This window comes from Passer montanus, unplaced genomic scaffold, assembly GCF_014805655.1.
Source record: "Passer montanus isolate IOZ18808 unplaced genomic scaffold, ASM1480565v1 scaffold66, whole genome shotgun sequence".
Taxonomy (NCBI): Eukaryota; Metazoa; Chordata; class Aves; order Passeriformes; family Passeridae; genus Passer; species Passer montanus.
The window spans coordinates 605,293-626,642 of NW_024371704.1; the positions used below are offsets into that span (position 1 = coordinate 605,293).

General features: G+C 47.5%; 1 protein-coding gene across 5 annotated transcripts in view; it reads left to right on the forward strand.

Annotated features, from left to right (window-relative positions):
* Positions 1-20,586, forward strand: part of FN1 (fibronectin 1) — a 52,077-nt gene extending 31,491 nt beyond the window's left edge. The window contains exons 25-46 of one of the 5 annotated variants that reach the window (XM_039728587.1): positions 400-672; positions 1,720-1,902; positions 3,201-3,290; positions 3,426-3,695; positions 4,042-4,158; positions 4,507-4,671; positions 5,304-5,459; positions 6,209-6,322; positions 7,983-8,252; positions 9,998-10,185; positions 11,250-11,337; positions 11,508-11,684; positions 12,172-12,261; positions 12,455-12,634; positions 13,165-13,254; positions 14,043-14,509; positions 15,035-15,173; positions 16,040-16,204; positions 17,256-17,381; positions 17,949-18,055; positions 18,565-18,675; positions 18,957-19,827. In XM_039728587.1, the coding sequence (XP_039584521.1) occupies positions 400-672; positions 1,720-1,902; positions 3,201-3,290; positions 3,426-3,695; positions 4,042-4,158; positions 4,507-4,671; positions 5,304-5,459; positions 6,209-6,322; positions 7,983-8,252; positions 9,998-10,185; positions 11,250-11,337; positions 11,508-11,684; positions 12,172-12,261; positions 12,455-12,634; positions 13,165-13,254; positions 14,043-14,509; positions 15,035-15,173; positions 16,040-16,204; positions 17,256-17,381; positions 17,949-18,055; positions 18,565-18,675; positions 18,957-19,031 (3,641 nt within the window). In that variant the 3' untranslated portion in view covers positions 19,032-19,827. Of the gene's footprint in view, positions 1-399; positions 673-1,719; positions 1,903-3,200; positions 3,291-3,425; positions 3,696-4,041; positions 4,159-4,506; positions 4,672-5,303; positions 5,460-6,208; positions 6,323-7,982; positions 8,253-9,997; positions 10,186-11,249; positions 11,338-11,507; positions 11,685-12,171; positions 12,262-12,454; positions 12,635-13,164; positions 13,255-14,042; positions 14,510-15,034; positions 15,174-16,039; positions 16,205-17,255; positions 17,382-17,948; positions 18,056-18,564; positions 18,676-18,956; positions 19,828-19,869 lie in introns of those variants that run through there. The other 4 variants (XM_039728584.1, XM_039728583.1, XM_039728585.1 and 1 more) reach the window with 4 other exon arrangements.
* Positions 20,587-21,350: the final 764 nt, after the last annotated feature.

The window sequence follows — 21,350 nt, forward strand, 5'->3', positions numbered from 1 at the left end:
TGGGTCTTCGTGGCTTATCATTGCTCCAAGTAAATTTGTTGCTAGTTAAGTGCCTTTTGTAGGGCTCTTTGAAAATTACATGTCTAAAGAGAACTGGGGTTTCAGCTTCTGAGGGGATTGGGGTTTCAACTTCTGTCTGCCCAGGGAAGCAGCTGGACACCACACTGAAGGGTAAATATAAGAAAACAAACTGAAAACAACAAAAGCAAAAACACAACAAAAACCACCCCACCAAAATCCTTCCTTTTCCCCCAAACCCCAAGACAAACTGTGCATATCACCGCAGTTGCTTCCCGAGTTCTGTCGATGTTAATAGTGACAAACACTGCTTTTTTCTCCCTTGTCTTTCTTTTGCCTCCGTGTGTCTCTGCCTCTCCTGTTTGCTCTTTACCTCATTAGAGGTGCCCCAGCTCACTGACCTAAGCTTTGTTGACATAACTGACTCGAGCATCGGCCTGAGGTGGACCCCGTTAAATGCCTCCGCCATTATTGGGTACCGCATCACAGTAGTTGCAGCAGGAGAAAGTGTCCCTATTTTTGAAGATTTTGTGGACTCCTCAGTAGGATACTACACAGTGACAGGCTTGGAGCCGGGCATTGATTACGACATCAGTGTAATCACACTCATTAATGGCGGAGAGAGCGCCCCTACCACTCTGACACAGCAAACGGGTGAATTTTGAAAACTTCTGTGTTTTGTGATGTGGATGGTGTCACTGGCTGTCACTGGCTGCTGGGTGCTGGGGCTTTGTCCAAAGAGGAATTGAGCCCCTCCCTGCGGGGAAGCCAGGCAGACCCAGCTGGCTGCTTTCCCCAGATGGCAGCTGGGGATGGATATGGTGCTGCTCCTTTTTGAATTTGAGGCATTTTAATACCATGAATGACTGCAGACTTGCCAGGCTCATTCACCTTCTGCTGTTCAGATTTCCAGGATCCAGTTGGAATCAAGAGCCTGAAACATGAACTGTGTGTTTGCCAGACTTTAAAACTGTGATTCCTCAAAATAGGAGTGCTGAAGGGCGGAGCAGATCAGTAGACACCCTCCAGCCTTGACAGCTGTTTGAGCTTCCAGCAGCCCATTTCCATGGTGGCCCCACTCTTTCCACAATGCCCCAAAGGATGCAGATGGACACCACTCCCTGAGTACATGCCAGTGACAGCCATGCCACACCGTCAGGGGTTTCTATAGTGCATGAGCTGAAGGCAAGCTGGAAACTGGTTCTTGCATGAAATCCTGTTGTGTTTGAAAGTCCTGAGGCTGTAAATCCTTCGACATGAGTAGAAGTAGAGTCATAGGAAATTAGTGATATGCCCTCTCCTCTCCTGTGTGTGCATGTATGGATTCTAGATGAGATTACTTTTCCATCTGTAAGCTGCTGTATGGCAACTTTAAACCTCTCTTGGCACCACATCTGTAATACAAAATCCAGCTGCTAGAAGCACATTAGTGAAACTTGCTACCTTGTTTTTAAATTAGCCCCGCGGGGTACATTTAACATATCAGGAATTGCCAAGAGGTTAAAGCAGCCTGACAGCAGTGCAGACACATTTTTCTCTTAACTGTAGTAGAACCAAATGTAGTTTAGAAGTCTGTTTGCATGAGTCTGATGCCGTAGTCAGTTGTGCATGAGATACTTCCTCTGGTGATTGATTCCCTGAACAGACCTCTTGATCAATATGAGTCTGAGAGCTGAGGTGGGTTTGTTCTTTGCTGTGTAGCTGTGCCTCCTCCCACTGACCTGCGCTTCACTAACGTGGGGCCTGACACCATGAGGGTGACTTGGACTCCCCCGACTTCCATCGTGCTGAGCGGTTTCCTGGTGCGCTACTCCCCCGCCAAGAAGGAGGAAGATGTTGCAGAGGTGACAGTCGCACCCTCAGACAACATGGTGATCCTAACAAGTAAGTGGGTTACCTGCATAAGTTAAACAAACATGAGAAGCTCCTCATCATAAAATCATAAGATTACTAAGAGAAAAGACCTCCAAGGCTGTTGAGTCATCAACCCAGCACCACCATGTTCACCACCAAACCACATCCCCAAGTGCCAATGCACACACCCCCTGAGCACTTCCAGGGATGGTGACTCCACTCCTGACCAACCTTTCAGTGCAGAAATTTTTCCTGATAATCCAACCTCAGTCTCCCCTAGTGCAGCTTGAGGTCTTGTCTTTTCACTTGTTACCTGGGAGAAAAAACTGGCCCCCACCTTGCTACAGCCTCCTTTCAAGTAGTTGTAGAGGGTGAGAAGGTCCATGTGGCACAAGATGAGGCAAAAAAACCAATTGTTTCAATGTGGCTGGCCAAATTCTCAGCTGATCTAAAGTGATGTTGCAGGTAGCTTCATAGAAACTCACACCAAATGGAGTTTGGCCTCTAGCTTTACCCGTGTTAAAGCCAAACCACAGGAAAGTTTTTTTCCTATCAATCCAAGGACAGGGATGAATCAGGCTATGAGGCAATTGCATTGATTTGCAGCCAGGTTAGGTATTAACGGTAAATACATGTTGTTCACCTGGTTTGCCAGTAATGTCAAGGACTTGCAGTGCAGAGGTTCAGGAGAGGATCAGATTATGCAAAAGGTCATTGCTCCTTTGACTCTGTATGCTCAGACCAGAAAGCACATCCTGTTTTGGAACCTTACAGGACATGGCAGCAAAATGTGGGCTGCCATTTTCCAAAAGCTGACATTAATTTTTTGGGGCAAAAGCTATGTTATATTTATAGGGGTTTTTTTTTGTTTGTTTGTTTTTTCTCTGAGAATCTGGTTGGTTAAGTGAGACAAGACCTGTTTTCAGAGTAAAACCTAAATCTAGAGCTTGTCTGAGTTAGAGCAGCTGTGTTGGAAATCTTTGGCCCTGTTTCAGTTTATATCAGCTAAAGCTTTGGCCTGGTGCATAGATAAACTACTAGATAACTAGAATGGACCTTGTAAAAAGGTAATTGCTGCTAGTCAGTCTCCACAACCTGATGAAGCAATGACCTAGGATATTGTGCTACTTCAGGCTAAAGCACTGCAAGGAACCATAATGCCACAAAAATAACTGATTTAAACTTTTGATTGTCCTGGAGGCTCAGATCTTCCATCAAGCAAAACCTGATTGTCTCCTAAGAAACACAGTTACAATTGTGTAGGTTGGTTAACTTCTTGATGTTTGCAAGGAAACAGTTGCCCAAATTCCTGTTCTTCAATTCCACAGACCTGCTGCCTGGCACTGAGTATCTGGTGAGAGTCTACAGCGTTTCTGAGCAGCATGAGAGTGCACCTTTGTACGGAATCCAGAAAACAGGTACTTGGGTGCACACATGGCTAATGCCATCCTTTAAGAATTCATTAACGGAACTGAATTACTTTTTTTTTTTTTCCCTGTGATGATGCCAAGCAGTTTGGTTGAGCTCACCCTTGTGTCTGTTGAAACCCCCAGGCCTCGATTCCCCCACTGGCCTGGACTTCTCGGACATCACGGCCAACTCCTTCACCGTGCACTGGATCGCTCCTCGTGCCACCATCACGGGCTACCGGATCCGCTACCAGCCCGAGCAGGGCGGGGCCCGGCCCAAGGAGGAGCGCGTGCCCCCCTCCAGGAACTCCATCACTCTCACCAACCTGCTGCCAGGCACCGAGTACGTGGTCAGCATCATCGCGGTCAACGGCAGGGAGGAGAGCCTGCCCTTGGGTGGCCAGCAGACAACAGGTGAGCCTGGAGGGAAGGCTGGGTTTGGAGTGTCTCTAGCAACATCATTGCTCTTAAACGTCTCCCCTCGCCAGCTTCACTCGTGAGGAAGTGCCTGTGCACTGAGGTAGGGCCTGATTTATTAGGAAAAGGTGGGACCCATGCTGCTTTCAGATGTTTCTAGGGCCAGCAGAGCTATTTTCATTAAATCCACTCGAATGCCATATGGTTTTTAACCAGATACATCTCTTTAGAGAGGGGTGTGCCCTGAGCAGACAGATGAATAGCAGAGGAGCACAGTATAAGTGGAGTATGTAACTGATATACAACTGTGTTTAAATTCCTTCTCAATTCTCTGTTTTTCTAGTGTCTGATGTTCCAAGGGACCTGGAAGTCACCCCTACCAGCCCAACCAGCCTCAGGATTTCCTGGGATGCTCCTGCAGTGACAGTCAGATACTACAGGATCACTTATGGTGAAACAGGTGAGGGTAGGCTGTTACAGCTGGTCACAGACCAGAAACTCTGTCCTGAGACCATTAGAAAGAAAATAGTAAAGGCACCTTGGGCTGTAGCAGACATATAGGTGCCTTTTTTAAAAAAGAGCAAATAATATTTTGTCTACCCAAAAGAAAGTGTATCTAGAGTGTTCCAGTAATTTTAGAAATGGTTCTATGTACATGTTTCATTCTTTTCCTCAAAACAATTTTGACCCAACAACCACTGAAATCAACAGGGTCCTGTCTTCAGCTTGATGCATGTAGGACTGTCCTGTTTTTTGTAGAGATTTTAAATGTATGCTTTACATTTCTTTCTTAACCTACTCTTGCTAGGTGGAAGCAGCCCAGTACAGGAGTTCACAGTGCCTGGCACCGTGTCTACTGCCACCATCACTGGCATCAAGCCTGGTGTTGAGTACACCATCACTGTGTATGCTGTAACTGGCCGTGGAGACAGCCCTGCCAGCAGCAAGCCAGTCACTGTCACCTACAGGACAGGTGAGTCCTGATGGAACCAAACAAGACAAAAACCCCACAGCTTTGTGTTGGCTTTTCCCCATCAATGTGTGCTGCTGATCCCTGGTTTCTTTTAGAAGCCATGGGCTGTAGGGCCATCAGTTTTTGGAGTGATGTATCTTGGTGGCACAAAAGGAGTCTGTGGACTTGGAGAAGGGAAGCCCTGTGGAGTCCAGATGGGGATAAAAGCAGTGCTCAGCTGCTCACTGCAGAGTGGAAATCCTGTTGGGCTCTCATAATGTGGGCTCACTGCTGGCTTAATTCCAGAGCTTCTCTGTCAGATTGTGATCCTGAGGAGACCTAACTTTCTAATGCCAAGATTGTTATCTCACTCCTGGTTTGGATATAGCCAAATCCTATTCCTGCTGTAGCTGCAGATAAAGGCATTAAGTAGCCTTTAAAACAACAAAAATCCTCAACTAACACTGATATGAGATCACTCACCCACACATCCTGGTTAAGGCTTTTTTGCTTTGGGCTAGCATGAGAGACAAATAAATAGCAACATGTGTTTTGTCTTCCAAGCAGTGCAGAATAAAATTCAGCCAGGACATGAAAGTGGAGGGAGGGTTTCCTGTACCAACATACTCAGAAAAATTATTTTTGTTGCCCAGAAATAGACACACCGTCCCAGATGCAAGTCACTGATGTCCAGGACAACAGTATCAGCATCAGATGGCTCCCTTCAACATCCCCAGTCACAGGGTATCGGGTGACTGCTGTCCCCAAGAACGGACATGGACCCTCAAAAACGAAAAATGTCCCCGCAGGTAAGAGTCATGTCATCCTTCACTGGATTTGTAAAGAATGCAAGATGTGACCCCTAAAATCCTGCTGCTGCTTGTACCTTGGTTTTGCAGCTTGCTGATTTTAGTTCTGTCTCATCCAGGACAGATGAGCTCAGGCAGATTTTTGTCCCAAAAGCTTCATATTTCTTTGACACCACTGAACTGCAGGAGTTTGTTCTTGGCAGCCTCAGTGTGCATGAAAAACACCTGCATTTCAAAGAAATACTATTGGATTTTCTAGCATCCAGCAAAACTTGCTCTGAAATCCTTCTGGAAGTCACATAATGTGACCCTTGGTCACAGCATGGGTTCAGTCACATACACTACAGGTTTGTAGTGTAGTACCTGTGGAACATGCCATGTCAGCTCTCAGGAAAACTGCATGTTGTGGGATCAGCAGAGCACTTGGGGATGCTTGTGATACAGCTGAGCTGATGGTCAGTCTTATCCTAAAAAGTGATGAAAGCTGTTCCCCCTGTACCTAGTTCTACCCACTGTGCTAACCTGCCCTTTCAGCTGTGGAGCCTTGGAGCAGGTACAAAAGGCAGTTGTGCACTGCCAGAGAAGCATGATACAACGTAAAGGCAAATTTAATTTGTCAGTCCCACCTTGTTTTAATAACATCTATTCATGGTATGGCTTAGACAGGCCAGTCATTCAAGGCTCCTTTGAGGCCAGCTCTCTGCAGCTTTGTGCTGTTCTTTCTGACTGTTGGTGTTCTTTCCTGCCAGATCAAACTCAAGTCACTATTGAAGGCCTGCAGCCCACAGTGGAGTACGTGGTCAGTGTCATTGCTCAGAATCAGAACGGGGAGAGCCAGCCCTTGGTTGAGACAGCTGTCACCAGTATGTATTTCACTTCATGGGAGCAAACACGGGTTTTCTATTGATCTCTGAACCTACCACCACATTCCCAGGGAAAGCAAAAGCCAGGGGCCTGATCTCCAGGAGAGTGTGAGGTGGTCTGCCCTGTGAGAAGTACCATGCACCTAAGCTGCAGATGCTGGCAAAAATGCAGTCCCTCTGCCTCAAACACTGCCAAAATGCAATTTCCTGCCCCCTCAAAGTGCTGCGCTTCTTATTTTCTTTCACTAAAGCTACACAGTCTTTTGGGGTTTCCATCAACCAATTGGGTTTGCCATCAACCAATCAGTGGATTAAATGTGCCAAAATCTCCTTTGTATGGAGCTAGGTGGCAAAGGTGATTGCTGTTATGGGACTGGACTGGGCTTGGGAGCATTTGCCCTGTGTGAGAGAGTAAGGGAAACCCCATGGGTTATACCAAGAACTTGGGATGAAACACTGCTAAGAAAAAAAATTCCAGGACTGAGGTGCTGTGTACAAAACAACAGTCCTGCTCAGGTCACAGGAGGGACAGAAGAAGGACCTTGTAACTCAGGGATATGTTTGAGGTAAAGTGCTTTTGAGGGATACCTCTGGAGTAGGGATTTGTATGATTCTTTCTTCCCTGCTCAAGCTTGTATTCAAAACCATGAGTCAGCCCCAAACACTGCAGACAACAAGAGCTTCTCCAGAGCTTTACAGAAATGAGTGAAGAGTCCATATTCAAACCAACAAATTCCTAGACAAAAATCACCTTTGCCAACTAGAAAATGTAGAAAAATGAGGACTAATACAACATGGCAAATGAAAAAGATGAAACTTTCTAGAAAAGCATGGTTTTGATCCACTATAAAAATTACATGCTAAATCCCCCCATTTTGTGTAGCAGCTGGGTGTATTTCTGTGATAGCCACTCCAGACTTCTGAGGAGCAAGGCTCACTTCCCCTGCTCTGAGCTCCCACCTTGCCAGGAAATCCTGTGAATTGGTTTAATTGGGAGGTGTGCATATCACCCAGTTGCACCTGTGGACATTCCCTGTGCACTCAATACAAAGCTGAAAAGTTTGTTTCTAACTGATTTTGCAATGTAATATGCTGAGTAATTTTGCTTTCTTGATGAGTATGTTAATTGGATATTAATTTATGAAAGAAAATAGCGGGATGGATTCTCCTTGGACTGGCACTTAGCACAGTAGTGAACAGCAAGTGCAGCATGAACCCAAACTTACAGAGCCAGGTGGGTTCTCTGGCTGCCTTTGGCACCAGCAACCATTTACATGGGAGAAATGGGTCTTAGCATTCCTATTTCTTTCATGTTGTCCACTTTTAAGGTAGCTTAATGCTACTGGAGTTGTGTGAAAGGAGTTCTGGTGCCAAGGGGACTCAAAAATAGTAAGAATTGGTGTTCTGGCTGCTTTGAAGATGGCAATGCAGGTCCTTTCGGTTTCAGCAAAGCCAAGATTGCTTTCCTGCTGCCTGGCACCTCCAAACTCAGGCTTAGGGATGTAAGCATGTGTGCAAGGTGCAGCACAGAGGAGAATCCAGTGCCCCCCTGCCACACCAAACTGAAAACCGCTTTGCATGTAATCGAAATGCTTTTTATTTTCCTCACCCACAACCTGCTTTTTATCACTTAACCTCTTACCGTTAATTTGCCTAACAGACATTGACCGCCCTAAAGGACTAACATTCACTGAGGTGGATGTTGATTCCATCAAAATTGCTTGGGAAAGCCCTCAGGGGCAAGTCACCAGGTACAGGGTGACCTACTCAAGCCCTGAGGATGGAATCCATGAGCTATTGCCGGCCCCAGGGGGCGAAGAAGACACTGCTGAGCTGCATGGCCTCAGGCCAGGTTCTGAGTACACTATCAATATCGTTGCCATTTACGATGACATGGAGAGCCTGCCCCTCACTGGGACCCAGTCCACAGGTACAGCTCCCACCACCCCCAGCAGGCCATGGCAGCAGCGGGTTCTGCCCCGAGGGGTAAAGTGTGCTTCCATGTGCAACTGGTGCAGCCTGGGGATGGGATTGCTCCTGAGGGTTTGCTTAGCTGGGGCCAGAGAGCTGCCTGGAGCAGGGTCAGCCTGCATACACATCAGGGAAGGCAGGCAGGAGAGCAGGATTGCAGATCGTAGAGAAAGGACGGAGGGTGTCCAGTGGTGTCCTGTCCCTGGTCACGGAGCCTGATCCATGGTGAGCGCTCTCACAATGCTCTTGTCCTACCTTCAAGGTATGGGACACCTCAAAGCACAGGTGGTGACCAACAAGAGAGATGAGGGCAGCTTTCATGCTCCAGTGGCCTTATTGTTGGAGCCAAAGATCAGCAGGAAGGGCTGGCAGATTGCTGAACCCTCAGAGCCTGCAGATCCCTCACTGACACTGCCCTAGGCACCACAGCCCACTGCATGCCCACACCCTGCACCCTCATCACCTCCTCAGGAGAGTCCCTTCTGTGCCAGGCTGATCCAGCTGCAATTCCATGCATTGAAAATTCCTTGATAAGCAAGGAAAATTATTGCAAGGAATGAGCTTAACATTGCTTCCAGCAATATGGAATCTATTGCAAGCTTCCAGCATTACCAGATGTGACTTTATTACAAAGACAGGTAGCACCTGTGTAATAAAGGTCTCCCATTCATTTGTGGCTGAAAAGCTGGCACTTCAATTCCAGGGGTGGAATGAATTCAGTGGGTCCTAGTGTTCAGATCTGCTGTGCTAAACTGAAGCAAAGTGATGTAATGATGGAACAGCTGGCTGACTACCTGCCAGAAAGGCAAATATAATACTTTTTCAAACACACCCTCTGTGGTTTACCTTTTGAGGGCTGTTCAAAAGTGGATTTGAAGTCATTCAAGACTTTCCATTGACTCTCATGGGCTGTAGACTGATCTCTGAGCTAAGCCAGAAGGAAGAGTTACCCTGTATTTCCACTTTGTAACACTGGAAAGCATTGATAGCAATGTGCCATAGTGGGCACTCTGGTAAGGTATATCTTTGCTCTGTTTACAGCCCCAGGCTTACCAACAGTAAGACAAGAGAATATTTCAATGGACACTCCTTTTTTTAGCAAGCATTTGTTTGTAAGGATAGTGGATGTGTTAGCTCCTGAACAGGCTCTTGTGTGATGAGCCTTATGGCCACCACAGCTCTGCTTTTCCATTGCCTTGCTCGCTGTGTAAGTGGCTGTAAAATGCTTCCCCTCTCCATTTGCAGTATTTTTATATCTTCTCTGCAATTCCCGAGCCTGCTTCCTACTTACTTTTGTAAATCATCCATCGTATTTTGGAAATTAACAGACATGGGCAAGTGGAGCAGGACTAAACCGTGAGCTGTGTGATGAAAAGCAGAGACTGGTAGAATAATTAAAACAGCCTGGCCTGCTAGAGATTTAAGCACCTTCCCAAGCCTTTACCTTCTATCACAACAAATGTCATTGCTCACTTAATTTCAGGGTTGAAGCATTGATATCTCCTTATTTCTGCTGAAAAGTGTTTCTGTAGATTTGAGAATCTCCTCCTGAACAATGTGTCCCCTCCCAGGGTTCTTTATGCCTGTGTTTGCACAAGGCACTCCATTTTCCTGGCCTAAACCTGTCTCATGTTCAGAAGAGAATTCTGTCTTACCCAGCTGTCTTTTTTTAAAGTAACCATGTGCCTGTCTGGATTTTTGCAGCAATTCCACCTCCAACAAACCTGAAGTTCACTCAGGTAACTCCCACCAGTCTCACCATCAACTGGAATGCACCCAACGTCCGCCTCACTGGCTACAGAGTCAGAGTGAACCCCAAGGAAAAGACTGGCCCTATGAAAGAAATCAACCTTTCTCCAGACAGCACATCTGCAGTCGTGTCTGGCCTGATGGTAACTTTTTTCTTTGTGTTGTGGGAAGTAGATTTTTGAAGAAATTTCAGATTCCTGTGTCAGGAGCTTCAGTTGGAGTAGATCATTGCAGCTCCTAAAGGTCTGGCTCTGAAGCTCATGGCAAGTCAGCCTGCAGCTACTCAGCAGTGTAGGTTTTTTAAAAGGCAAGTAATTGGCCTGCTGAAGCTGCATTCTACCCCCTTCCTCATCTAGCACAGAGAGACTGGATGCCTAATCAAATGCAAATTACCAGGTTCACAATCAAGAGTAACCCAGCAAAATGCTTTTACTCATCTTTCACAAAAGAGGTCAGATAAAGTGATCTGACGCAGAGATTTCACGCTGTGATATGGGAGCTCTGGCAGTCTATTGCCCATTTTTAAGACATCTGCAAAATATAAGTTAAAAATACAAGTCTTTTGTGAGTAGGCTTAAATTTGCTATATAGCCATCTTCTCCACTGGAAGCATTTCAGGAGTTCCTGAACTGGAGAAGGCTGAAAATAACTGCTTTTATGGTTCCTGCAATCTTAAAAAGCTACTGATCTGTTTTTAAGGAGTTTTATGAATCATTTTCAAAAATGAGCCTTAAAAAACATTCTCATCTAAATGGACCCATGGTCTGATGCAGCCAAATACACCCCCCCACCCCTCCATGCTGTTACATTCACAATTATCTTTTATTCACATTATTTTATTCTTTATCATAGCAAATGGCATCCATTAACCCTGGGAAAAATAGGAGGGAAATTAGAGTTTCTCTGAAGAATCAGCTTTGAAGCACAGATTTTAAAATGAGGGGTGATAAATAAGCTTCTTCCAGGATTTCTTTTGCTCCTGAGTGTGCACGTGTACACAGTGTGTCAGGGTCTGTGCCTACTATTTTATTCCACCTGGAAATAATTCGAATTAACCCATCAGTTCTTCCCCAATTTATTTCAAGGTTTCACGTTTCAGTAAGTGGTGACTGAGAAACATGGCTCCACCAAACACTGACTGAGGGCAGGAATATTTCCCCCCGTGCCAGGTCCTTCTCTTAACGTGGTACAACTCTGTCCATTGTAGGTAGCAACCAAGTATGAAGTGAGTGTGTATGCCCTGAAGGACTCCCTGACCAGCAGACCAGCCCAGGGCGTGGTCACAACCCTTGAAAGTGAGTGGTGAACCTCCCCAAATGACCACTTAGTGCTGTGTGGGTGCAGAGGGCAGGAGCTGTGCCCAAAGTGGGGCTCTGTCCAAAGCCCATCCCAGGCTGCACCAACCCTTGGCTGGTAAGCTTGCCAGTCCCCACTGTACTGAGAGGACCCTTTGCCTTGTGTGCAGATGTGAGTCCCCCTCGCAGGCCCCGGGTGACAGATGTCACTGAGACAACCATCACCATCACCTGGAGGACCAAGACTGAGACCATCACTGGCTTCCTGGTGGAAGCTGTCCCTGCAGGCGGCCAGAACCCCATCCAGAGGACCATCAGCCCTGAGCTCAGGAGTTACACTATCACTGGTAAGTGAGGGCTTTTGCAGCTCCAGGGTCATATCAGGAAGTACACTGGGTTCTTGTTTTGGAATTTAATATCCTTGATGAGAAATACTATAAGACAAAAGATGGGAAAAATACCTGAGGCATCAGGACTTGCAGGGGTCAGCTGTTACTTGTCTCTGCCCCAGCACGGGAAAAGGTGGTTCTGGGCAGGCCGCGCTTTGAAGGAGGAGTCTGAACTCTTGCTTTTGGTCTTCAGTTGAGTTTATTGTTCCTTATCTACAAAGTTTTTCTGTCTGTCCAGTCAAGGTCTGATCAGCAAGACAGCCAAGGGCACTCTCCCCGGCCCACGGGGCAGTTGTCTCTTTTTTAGTGAAAACTACGTATTAGATATTTACCTTTAATTTCCAAAAGACTAGGCTCCAAGAAGAGGTTATTGAAAGACCTTCTGATGACCATCTTAGGTGGCTTCCTCTCCTTAGCTAACATTTGTGTTTCAACTTCATTTTAGGCTTGCAGCCTGGCACTGACTACAAGATCTACCTGTATACTCTGAACGAGAATGCACGCAGCTCCCCGGTGGTACTGGATGCCTCCACTGGTAATGATCTTGTCTGACCTTTTTGCTCATGTTAACACACAGCAATCACATGTGGCCAGTTAGGAGTTGTTTATATCTGACCACATTTAATATTCCCTGTGGCTTACAGGGTGTCAAGCAGGTGTAGCTCAGGTGAACAATATGCTGTTTTTTTCTGCATTTGACTTGTTAAACCCTTTTTGTTTCCACCCAGCTATCGATGCTCCTTCTAACCTACGCTTCCTTACAACCACGAGCAACTCCCTGCTGGCCACCTGGCAGCCTCCCCGAGCCAAGATCACGGGCTACATCATCAGATATGAGAAACCTGGCTCACCAGTCAAGGAGGTCTTGCCTCGGCCCCGGCCTGGCACCACCGAGGCTACCATTACTGGTAACTCTGCTTTGTCTGGGAGCTCTTCACCTGAAACACTTGAGTTTCAAGAGAGAGGGAGGGGGTATTATGAAATGTGATTATAATTGATGATTAGCTAGTAGGCAGAAAATTGTGTTCCTTTATTGTGGTTTCCAGTACTAGAGAGTGGTCCTGTAAGCACACCTGTCCTACAAACACATTGCACTCCACTGATCAGAACAACCACCACATTTGAACAGTCTGGTGCTTGTTTCTACTGTCACCACAACTGTTGTTCTTTCAAGGAAAAAAAGCCCCTGATTCTGGCACCCACCAGTTACATGTGCTGAAGATCCCTTATGTTTGGGTCCATGATCCCAGCTGATATGGTCATACTGCAAACTTGCTCTGAGGAACAGGAGCCTGAACTCTGTCCTGAAAACCTTGGGTGTGAAATGCACCTACCCAATACTGTAGCCATACCCACCTCTCATTCTGCCTTAGTTCTCACTCATAATCTAAAAGAAAAGAAACTCATAAGTCTAAAATTGCCCTTCCTCCCTCCCTAGGTTTGGAACCTGGCACTGAATACATCATCTACATCATTGCTGTGAAGAACAGTCAGAAGAGTGAACCACTGGTTGGCAGAAAAAGGACAGGTAAAACAAAGCTCTGGACTGTTGTGTGCCAACAGGAGAGAGCTTCCACTTGGGGAATAGAGTGAAAGACATTGAAGGACACTTGTGGAGGACTGAAATAATAACGTTTTTAAAAATATCCCATTCACACACACCTTTTCTTTGAGTCAAATAGGCTTTGTAAAGAGGTTTTCCTTTCTAAGGATGCAGGAGGTACACTTCTAAATTTATATTAATAACACTTACCCGTGTTTGAACACTAGCAACAGAACAGTGTGCATGATGAATCTTGCTTGGGTACCTAATGGATAGTTAAATCAGGGTTAACATCATTGTCTAACACTTGGTGTCAAATGCATAATCCATTCAATTTGTTGCTTGTTGCATTCCTCTTACATTGCAACTTTCACAGTACAGGATTGACCTATAGCAAGCAAAATACCAGCTGGACATCCACATATGATTAAGGAGCAATTTTTTTCCTGCTCACCAATGATTCCTTTTAAAGTGATAACCTGCAACTATCTCTTGTAATCATTCCTTCTCAGTTTGGGCAGTGGTGGTGGCTTCTTTGGGTTGCAGTGTTCAAAAGTGTCGCTCAGCTGTATGAAAATTTCATACCAACACACTTCTTATGGCTATGTATGAAAGACAGAGAGGGAAATTACCTTTACAATCAGTGCAAGGTCATAAAAAGTGTGTTGCATCTTGGGGTAATTGCTAAAATTTGATGCTTGGAGTGGTGTAACGCAGCTGTTTGATTTGCCATTGTTGCTTTGCTTGATGTCCTCTAACCTTTCTTTGGCCAGATGAGCTCCCCACGCTGATCAGCAGGCCACACCCCAACCAGCCCGACATCCTGGACGTGCCTTCCATTGACGAGAGGACCCCTTACCTCACCAACAACAGGTATGACAATGGCAACGGTATCCAACTTCCAGGCTCCTCTGGGCACCCGCAGACAGTGGGACACCAGGGCCAGCAAATCTTCTTCGAGGAGCACGGCTACAGGCGGCCCGGGCCCACCACGGCCACTCCGCTGCGGCCGGGCTCGCGGCAGCCGCTGCCCAGCGTGGACGAGGCCATCGAGATCCCGGGCTACCAGGTGCCCATCGTGGTGGAGCCCTCGTACCCGCACTCGCGCGGGCCCCGGCGCAACGACAGCGCGGGCCAGGAGGCCCTGTCCCAGACCACCATCTCCTGGAGGCCGCTGCTGGAGAGCTCCGAGTACATCATCTCCTGCCAGCCCGTCAGCCAGGACGAGGACACTCTGCAGGTAACGGCGTGGGGAAGCCTCACCTGGGTCTCTCAGCACCTTTGCTGTGCTAAGGGAGTGGCAGGAATTAGCATTAGGAGTCTGTTTAACACGTAGCTGAGAGCAGGATGGGTGAAAGCCTCCTCATCTCCTTTATGGAAAAGGCTACAGGATAAAACTGCAAAACCAGAAAAGTTTGAAATGCTGTCAGCAGTGATGTTTCACCAGTGAAGGGGGCAGCAAGCTGAGTGGGAGTTTCAGAGATTGAGGTGCTGCTTCTCCAAGCTACAGCACTCTTGCTATGAAGTCTCCCTTGGTTTCCTTGAAATGGCAGAATTAACCCCTCGTGATCCATAGTCCAGAGTAGCCAAGTCTGATTTGGTGTTGTTTGAAGTTCTCTGAGTATCTAAGGGGAGTGGTCTGGCTCCATCATGGTACAGAGCATAGGGGTCATCCTAAACACCCTGTCTTTCCTATGAGAGAGGTAACACCTAAAGGCTATTCCCTCCCACCTTTCTGGTGACCTGGCATTGTCTCTCGTTGCAGTTCAGGGTTCCTGGCACTTCCTCTAGTGCCACACTCAAGGGTCTCACAAGAGGGGCCACCTACAACATCATAGTGGAAGCCCTGAAGGACCACCGGAGACAGAAGGTGCTGGAGGAGGTGGTCACAGTTGGCAATACTGGTAAGGAAGAGCCTTAGGGAGCCTGGCTGAACCTGTGCAGCCCCTGCCTCATTCCCCTTACTCAGGGTCACCTACCTGGTGCCCAAGCTTAGCAAAAGTTCAGAAAAGAAGCTTCTGACAAGGACAGTTCCTAGCAGGACACTGGGACAAGTGATTTGTGAGGTCCTCTGGTTTTGGATAACTGACACACACTGATGGTGGGATGAGAGCTGTCCTGAGCTGCTGTGCAAGCACAGAGAGTGTGCCTTGAGGCTGCAGACACACCCCAAGGCAGGTGTGGTATTTGCTTTGCTTAAAGGGAGTCATGTATCTGTCACAGACTGCACCATCAGCTCTTGACCCTGATCATCACACCCTGAACCGGTGGCTGTAAAGCACCCACCAGCCAAGGCACACACCTAAGGTGACCCATCCCTGCCCAACCACAGGGTCTGCTCTCCATCTCCCATCTGCCTGCCATGACACAGAACCTGCAGCACCCCAAAAAGGTGCACATGCAGCTACCACCCCCCTGCTGTTCCTCAGCACCTTACAGCACCTTTTCTCCTAAAGACAGGCCAGAGTCAGGTTGTTGCTCACCAGCAGCAAATGCAAAAACTCATACTTGCTTCAAACTTGGCAAATGAAAATGAAAATAGCCTTCATGTCAGTTTTTTTTATCATTCAACTGCTCTGACACATGCAAATGGAAAATAAATCACAGGGAGCTGGGCTGCTGACAACCATCAAGTGTATGCCCATGGGGTAGCTCCATTACTGGCAGGATATTACAAGAAGAAAAACGTGTGTATTCACTGAAAACCAGTCTGTCTTTCAGCAGTTCCCACTGCTGGTTGTGATGCCTGTTTCTTCTCTTTCTGTTCCAGTGTCTGAAGGACTAAACCAGCCAGCTGATGACACCTGCTTTGATACTTACACTGGCTCCTTCTATTCCATTGGCGAGGAATGGGAGCGCTTATCTGATACTGGCTTTAAGCTCTGGTGCCAGTGTTTAGGCTTTGGCAGTGGCCATTTCAGATGTGACTCTTCTAGTGAGTAGCTTGCTCTTAACCATCCCCATCCCCACTCTCCCCCAGCAGCAGTGGCATGTTTGACAGACTCAGCCTGACCCAAACATGATGCAAATGAAGGCAGGATCTTTAAACCAAAGCGGTGTTTTGCATCGTGAGAAGTGATGGAAAACTTTGGTTGCCTCTGAGCTTTGCAGCTGATCTAGAATTGCCATCAGCAACAATCAGTATTGTATAGATAAGAGACATTTTTTACCTTGCCACACATGTCTAGGTAATATGGGAAAGTGTGGATTTCAGTGGGTATTACAGCCAGTGCTGGTATTACAATAAATATGGTTTGCATTGCAGGCAGCCTTTGCAAAGCAGCTTGCAAAACCAGTTTTCTAATTTTTCTAACACTTCTGCCCAGGGCATTAAGTTTTATTCTTTGCAGAACTGTGTGGTTTACATGGGAAAAAAAAAATCCAACTTGACATAAGGGAATGGAACAAAAGGCTCTGATTGAGCAGTTTAACACAACATATACCCAGCTAATTGAAATTAGGCTTTTAAATTGTGAAATAAGCTCAGCAGAGAGTATTTCTGCAATTTGCATAGATTCAGACGAGTCTGTGTATAGACACTTAATTTTGCAGGAAAAGATGCTTATTTTACAGGATTAATATTTATGTTTCATTATTTGATACACATGGCTTACCCATGCTGTTTTGTGAGATTGTGGTAAATTTTATGCTGGGTATTTGCACAAAAAGAGCATTTAAATATTTTTCTCTCCTTTCCTGCCCCACATCTCTTAATTCCTTTTAATTTCTTTTCATCTCCTATGAACCAAACCGCCTCTCCCCACTCTTTATCACATCCTACTTTTTTCCCAAGAGCCTCTACACATTTTCCAGAGCTGAAACAGCCTTCAGCAGTTAAAAACTGCAGGAGCTGAACCCATTTCCTCCTTGGGCCTTAGATGAGCTGAGAAGATTCTTTCTCCTGCCTTTCCTGAGACAATGCCAAGCTCTTTCCTTCCTGCTGCATGTGGGATAACTCCTGATTCTTGTTCCCCTGCCTTCTCCAGAGTGGTGCCATGACAATGGAGTTAACTACAAGATTGGGGAGAAGTGGGACAGGCAGGGGGAGAATGGCCAGATGATGAGCTGCACCTGCCTTGGGAATGGAAAAGGAGAATTCAAGTGTGAACCTCGTAAGTGTCTTTGTGCTGTTAGTCTGAGCTCTCCTTCAGCAAGTCCCAGCATCTCAGCTCTGTCCTGCAGGGAACAAGCAGACTGTCAGTGTGTCTGGTTCAGGCTGAAGTGGTGACAGCTTCAGTCTGTTTTCACAAGAGATGAAGGCATAAATCTCACATTCCTGAGCTTGAAACGGAGAAAACCTTTTGTTAGCTCAGGTCAGAGCACACTGAGCACCTGCCTGCCTCTGGCCCTGGAGCTGCACACCAGGGACGTGTCACTGTCTCAGAGGGGTGGATTGCCCCAGCTGGACTTCCCTGCAGGGCCTGTCACCTCAAGCTCCTCTGGCCTTCACACTGTGACTTAAACTGCATTGCTCATGTCAGGAAAATACCCCCCTGCTGTAGGTTGAAGTGTCTGCAGGGCTGTGAACATGTCTGATGTTCCCCTGCCAGCCAGGGAGCCTCTGCTCAGACCAGGGCAGCACGCTTCCCCAGGGGCTCCCCTGCTGAGCACCAGGCTGCTTTGAGGATGCCTAAAGCCCAGCCCAGGCCTGCAGCTGAGCTCTGCCTGTGCCTCCACAGATGAGACCACGTGCTATGACGACGGCAAGATGTACCACGTTGGGGAGCAGTGGCAGAAGGAGTACTTTGGGGCCATCTGCTCCTGCACTTGTTACGGAGGACAGCAGGTAAGCAGGAGGGGGGGGTTATGTGGGACACAGGGGAGGCTGTGCTGGGCTGCACTTAGCAGGGTTTCAGGTCATGGAAGGGGCCAAAATGGGCCCAGATAAGGAGAGAAGTATTTAGAGCTGCAGTACTTGCATTGGTGCCTGTGTGGTGTAACACAGGAGCAGCCTCATGGGTGCTGCTGGCTCTAGCCTCATGTATGAATGATCATGAATTGATGGCTTTAAGCTGAAGGAGAGTAGATTTAGATTGGATATCAGGAAGAAGTTCTTCCCTGTGGGGGTGGTGAGGTCTGGGACGGGTTTCCCAGAGAAGCTGTGGCTGCTCCTGGATCCCTGGAAGTGTCCAAGGCCAGGTGGATGGGGCTTGGAGCATCCTGGGACAGTGGAAGGTGTCCCTGCCCACGGCAGGGGGTGGGATGGGATGAGCTTTAGGCTCCCTCTGAGTCTGGGATGCTGTGAGCCCTGTCAGCTCCTGGCCACGGCACTGAGGGCCCGTTCTGTCCCCGCAGGGCTGGCGCTGTGACAACTGCCGCAGGCCCAGCGTGGAGGTGGCCCCCGAAGGCTCTGCTGGCCACACCTACACGCAGTTCACCCAGAGGTACCACCAGGCCACCAACACTGTGAGTACAGCTTCCCTTCCATGCCCCTCCTGAGCGTGGCACCGGCGGCGGGGTGGCTGCGGGTCGGTGCTCCCCAGCAGTGCATGGCAGCCCCAGCACACACACACACCTGCTTGAGCTCACCCCCCACACACACAGCCCCAGCAGGGCCTCGATGCATGCTCTGAGGCAGTAGTGCATGGAGAGATTTCCAGCTGTGTGCTTTGTGCTGGGAAACAGCAGCTCCCAGCACAAACCGCACCCGGGACAGAGCTCTAACTGATTTCCTTCCCTCCCGACAGAACGTCAACTGCCCCATTGAGTGTTTCATGCCCCTAGATGTACAGGCAGACACACAACATCCACGGGGAAAGTAACATCCAGCGGGACTGCTTGCGGCCATGGCAACAGACAAACCAAAGTGTAAACCCCTATGTGCCACGTTACCATCCAAACTGGAGTGATGCTAGCAAAACTGCATCTAGTGAGAATGGCCCCCTGCTCTGGAGCCATTTTCCCAGCTTAAGCTCAACTCACAGCTTCTCCAAGCGCCACTCTTGGAGTGTTTCAGACTTTTCTCATGATTGATAGCGATTGTCTTGGTTTTGCTCAAAGGGTTGAATTCCAGTCAATATTTTCAAATTTAAAGAGGGCAAGTAAAAAAAAAAAGAAGGGGAGGAGGGGGAGAGGTTGTAAATCACAAATTTGGTGGGGGATCAAAACACAAATGGGGAGGGAGGGTGTAGAAATTCAAGGTTCCCGTGCTATGCAAGAACATTTGAGTACAACAATACTGAGGTTTAGGGATAGGAAAGTCCACCAAACACTTCTGCTTTCACATAAGCGTGCAGCCAGCAATAAGATAGGAACAGCAAATCCAATCACTGTGATATTTAAAATATGCACAGTCCTAATTCTTTCTTGATGATCCTAGTATTTTTCTAGCTGTATCTTTATATCTCATACTGTTATTTATCAGTTTTGTTCCCCTGACCTTCAAGTGTTTTTATATGGGAATAAAATGTATGGAAGACACTTAGTATGCAGTTGACAAAAGAGGAATTTGGTGTAATTATGATCAGTGATTATTTTTATACTGTAAGTGCCAAAGCTTTACTACTGTGGAAAAGAAAAAAAAAACCAACTCTTTTAATAAAAAGATTTACAAACCAGTCATATAGTTTAAGTGATTCTCTTTGCTGCCGTGGAATTTAGGATGAAGATGATTATCCTCAGCTGGATTATTCTGAGGTGGATAATTCTGAGCGGGATGATTCAGAGCTGGAGTAACATTGCCTTGACACGAGATGGAACAAACACCCCCAAGAAGAGTGAAGTAAACCTGGAGAGAATATTGGTAGAGCAGTTTGTTAATCAAAGGCTTCCAGCTGCACCCCTGCCCCGTAGAGCACAGACAGTGGTAGGTATGGCATGGACAGGAGGCACAGGCTTGCTTTGGGGCAACAGGGCAAGGGAGGGAAAGGCAAACAGCCCCTGCTTCGCACATGAACTGAGCTACAGCTCGTTCCATACCTGGAATTCAATAAGCTTTCAGTAGCCGAGGTGCCAGAATTAGTGAGACAGTCCAAACCTGTGAATTTCAATGTGTCCAAAGCTTCAAAACGCAGCAGGAGCCAGGCACCAGCTGGGTCTGAGCCTGGCTGTTACAGGCACAGCCCCCTGTCTCCTGTGCTTCTACCTCATGGTGGGGAGGGAGGTAAACAAAATGCTCCTCATAAGCCTTTTGCTGAGTGACCCAAGCCAGCAGTGAGTCCCTTTGCTTGCTCTGCCAGGACCTGTGCAGCCTTTGCCAAGGCAGGAGAGGCCAGGTGCTGTCAGGACTGCTGAGCCCCCTCCCCTCGGCTGCACACGCACTGTACTGCTCCAGGCACTGGCATGCTCTGCACCCAATAAAGCATCACCTGAAAACTCCTTTTGCCTTCTTGACATGTGGCAGCTGCCCTCAGGGATTGCTATCTACAGAGCACCCCAAACCTCTGCAAAGAGTAGGATGATTGCAGCAGCAGTCAGTTCTACCCCACCTGTGCTCAAAAGCCAAACATGTCCCTAAAAAAATCTGAGAACTAAAACTGGCCCAGACAGAGACACAGAGGGGTCATTTCCCATTAAACCAGATTGGTTTTCCCAAGTGAGGGACCAGAGAACAACTCTGCAGTGATCCTTTCATAGTCACTTTGTCACTAAATAATTCACCAACACACTGGAGTCAGAGCTCACCTCCTCTCCTCTGCCACATCTCTTGCACCAGCAGCAAACATCTCCCCTGCCCACAGGGAGCATTTCAAGATAAAATCATTTAAACAGCACTTTTCCCCAAGCTCTCTGTAGAGGTTTGTCCGCAGAATTTAAGCCCTTGGCAGTTCTTTTCCAGAACAGGAGGCACATCTCCACAGGGCTTGTCTGCTCAGCTGTGGGTAGAGCTCAGGAACAACCAGATCCAGGCTCTTTACTCCAGGGAAAAGTCCCTGGATGGCTAAAGAAGAAAATAAAACCCCTCTGTTACTGGCTGCCAAGGCCCAGATTCCTACCTGCTCTCTGTTCACATCCCCCACATTCCCTTCCTTTTGGGAAATGACACCAAGCAGACCCCACGGTGTGCTTTTAATCCCTGCAAACATCCAAAAGCAGCACACATCAGGAGGGACACCTTGAGACCACCACAGCCCTTCCCTCCA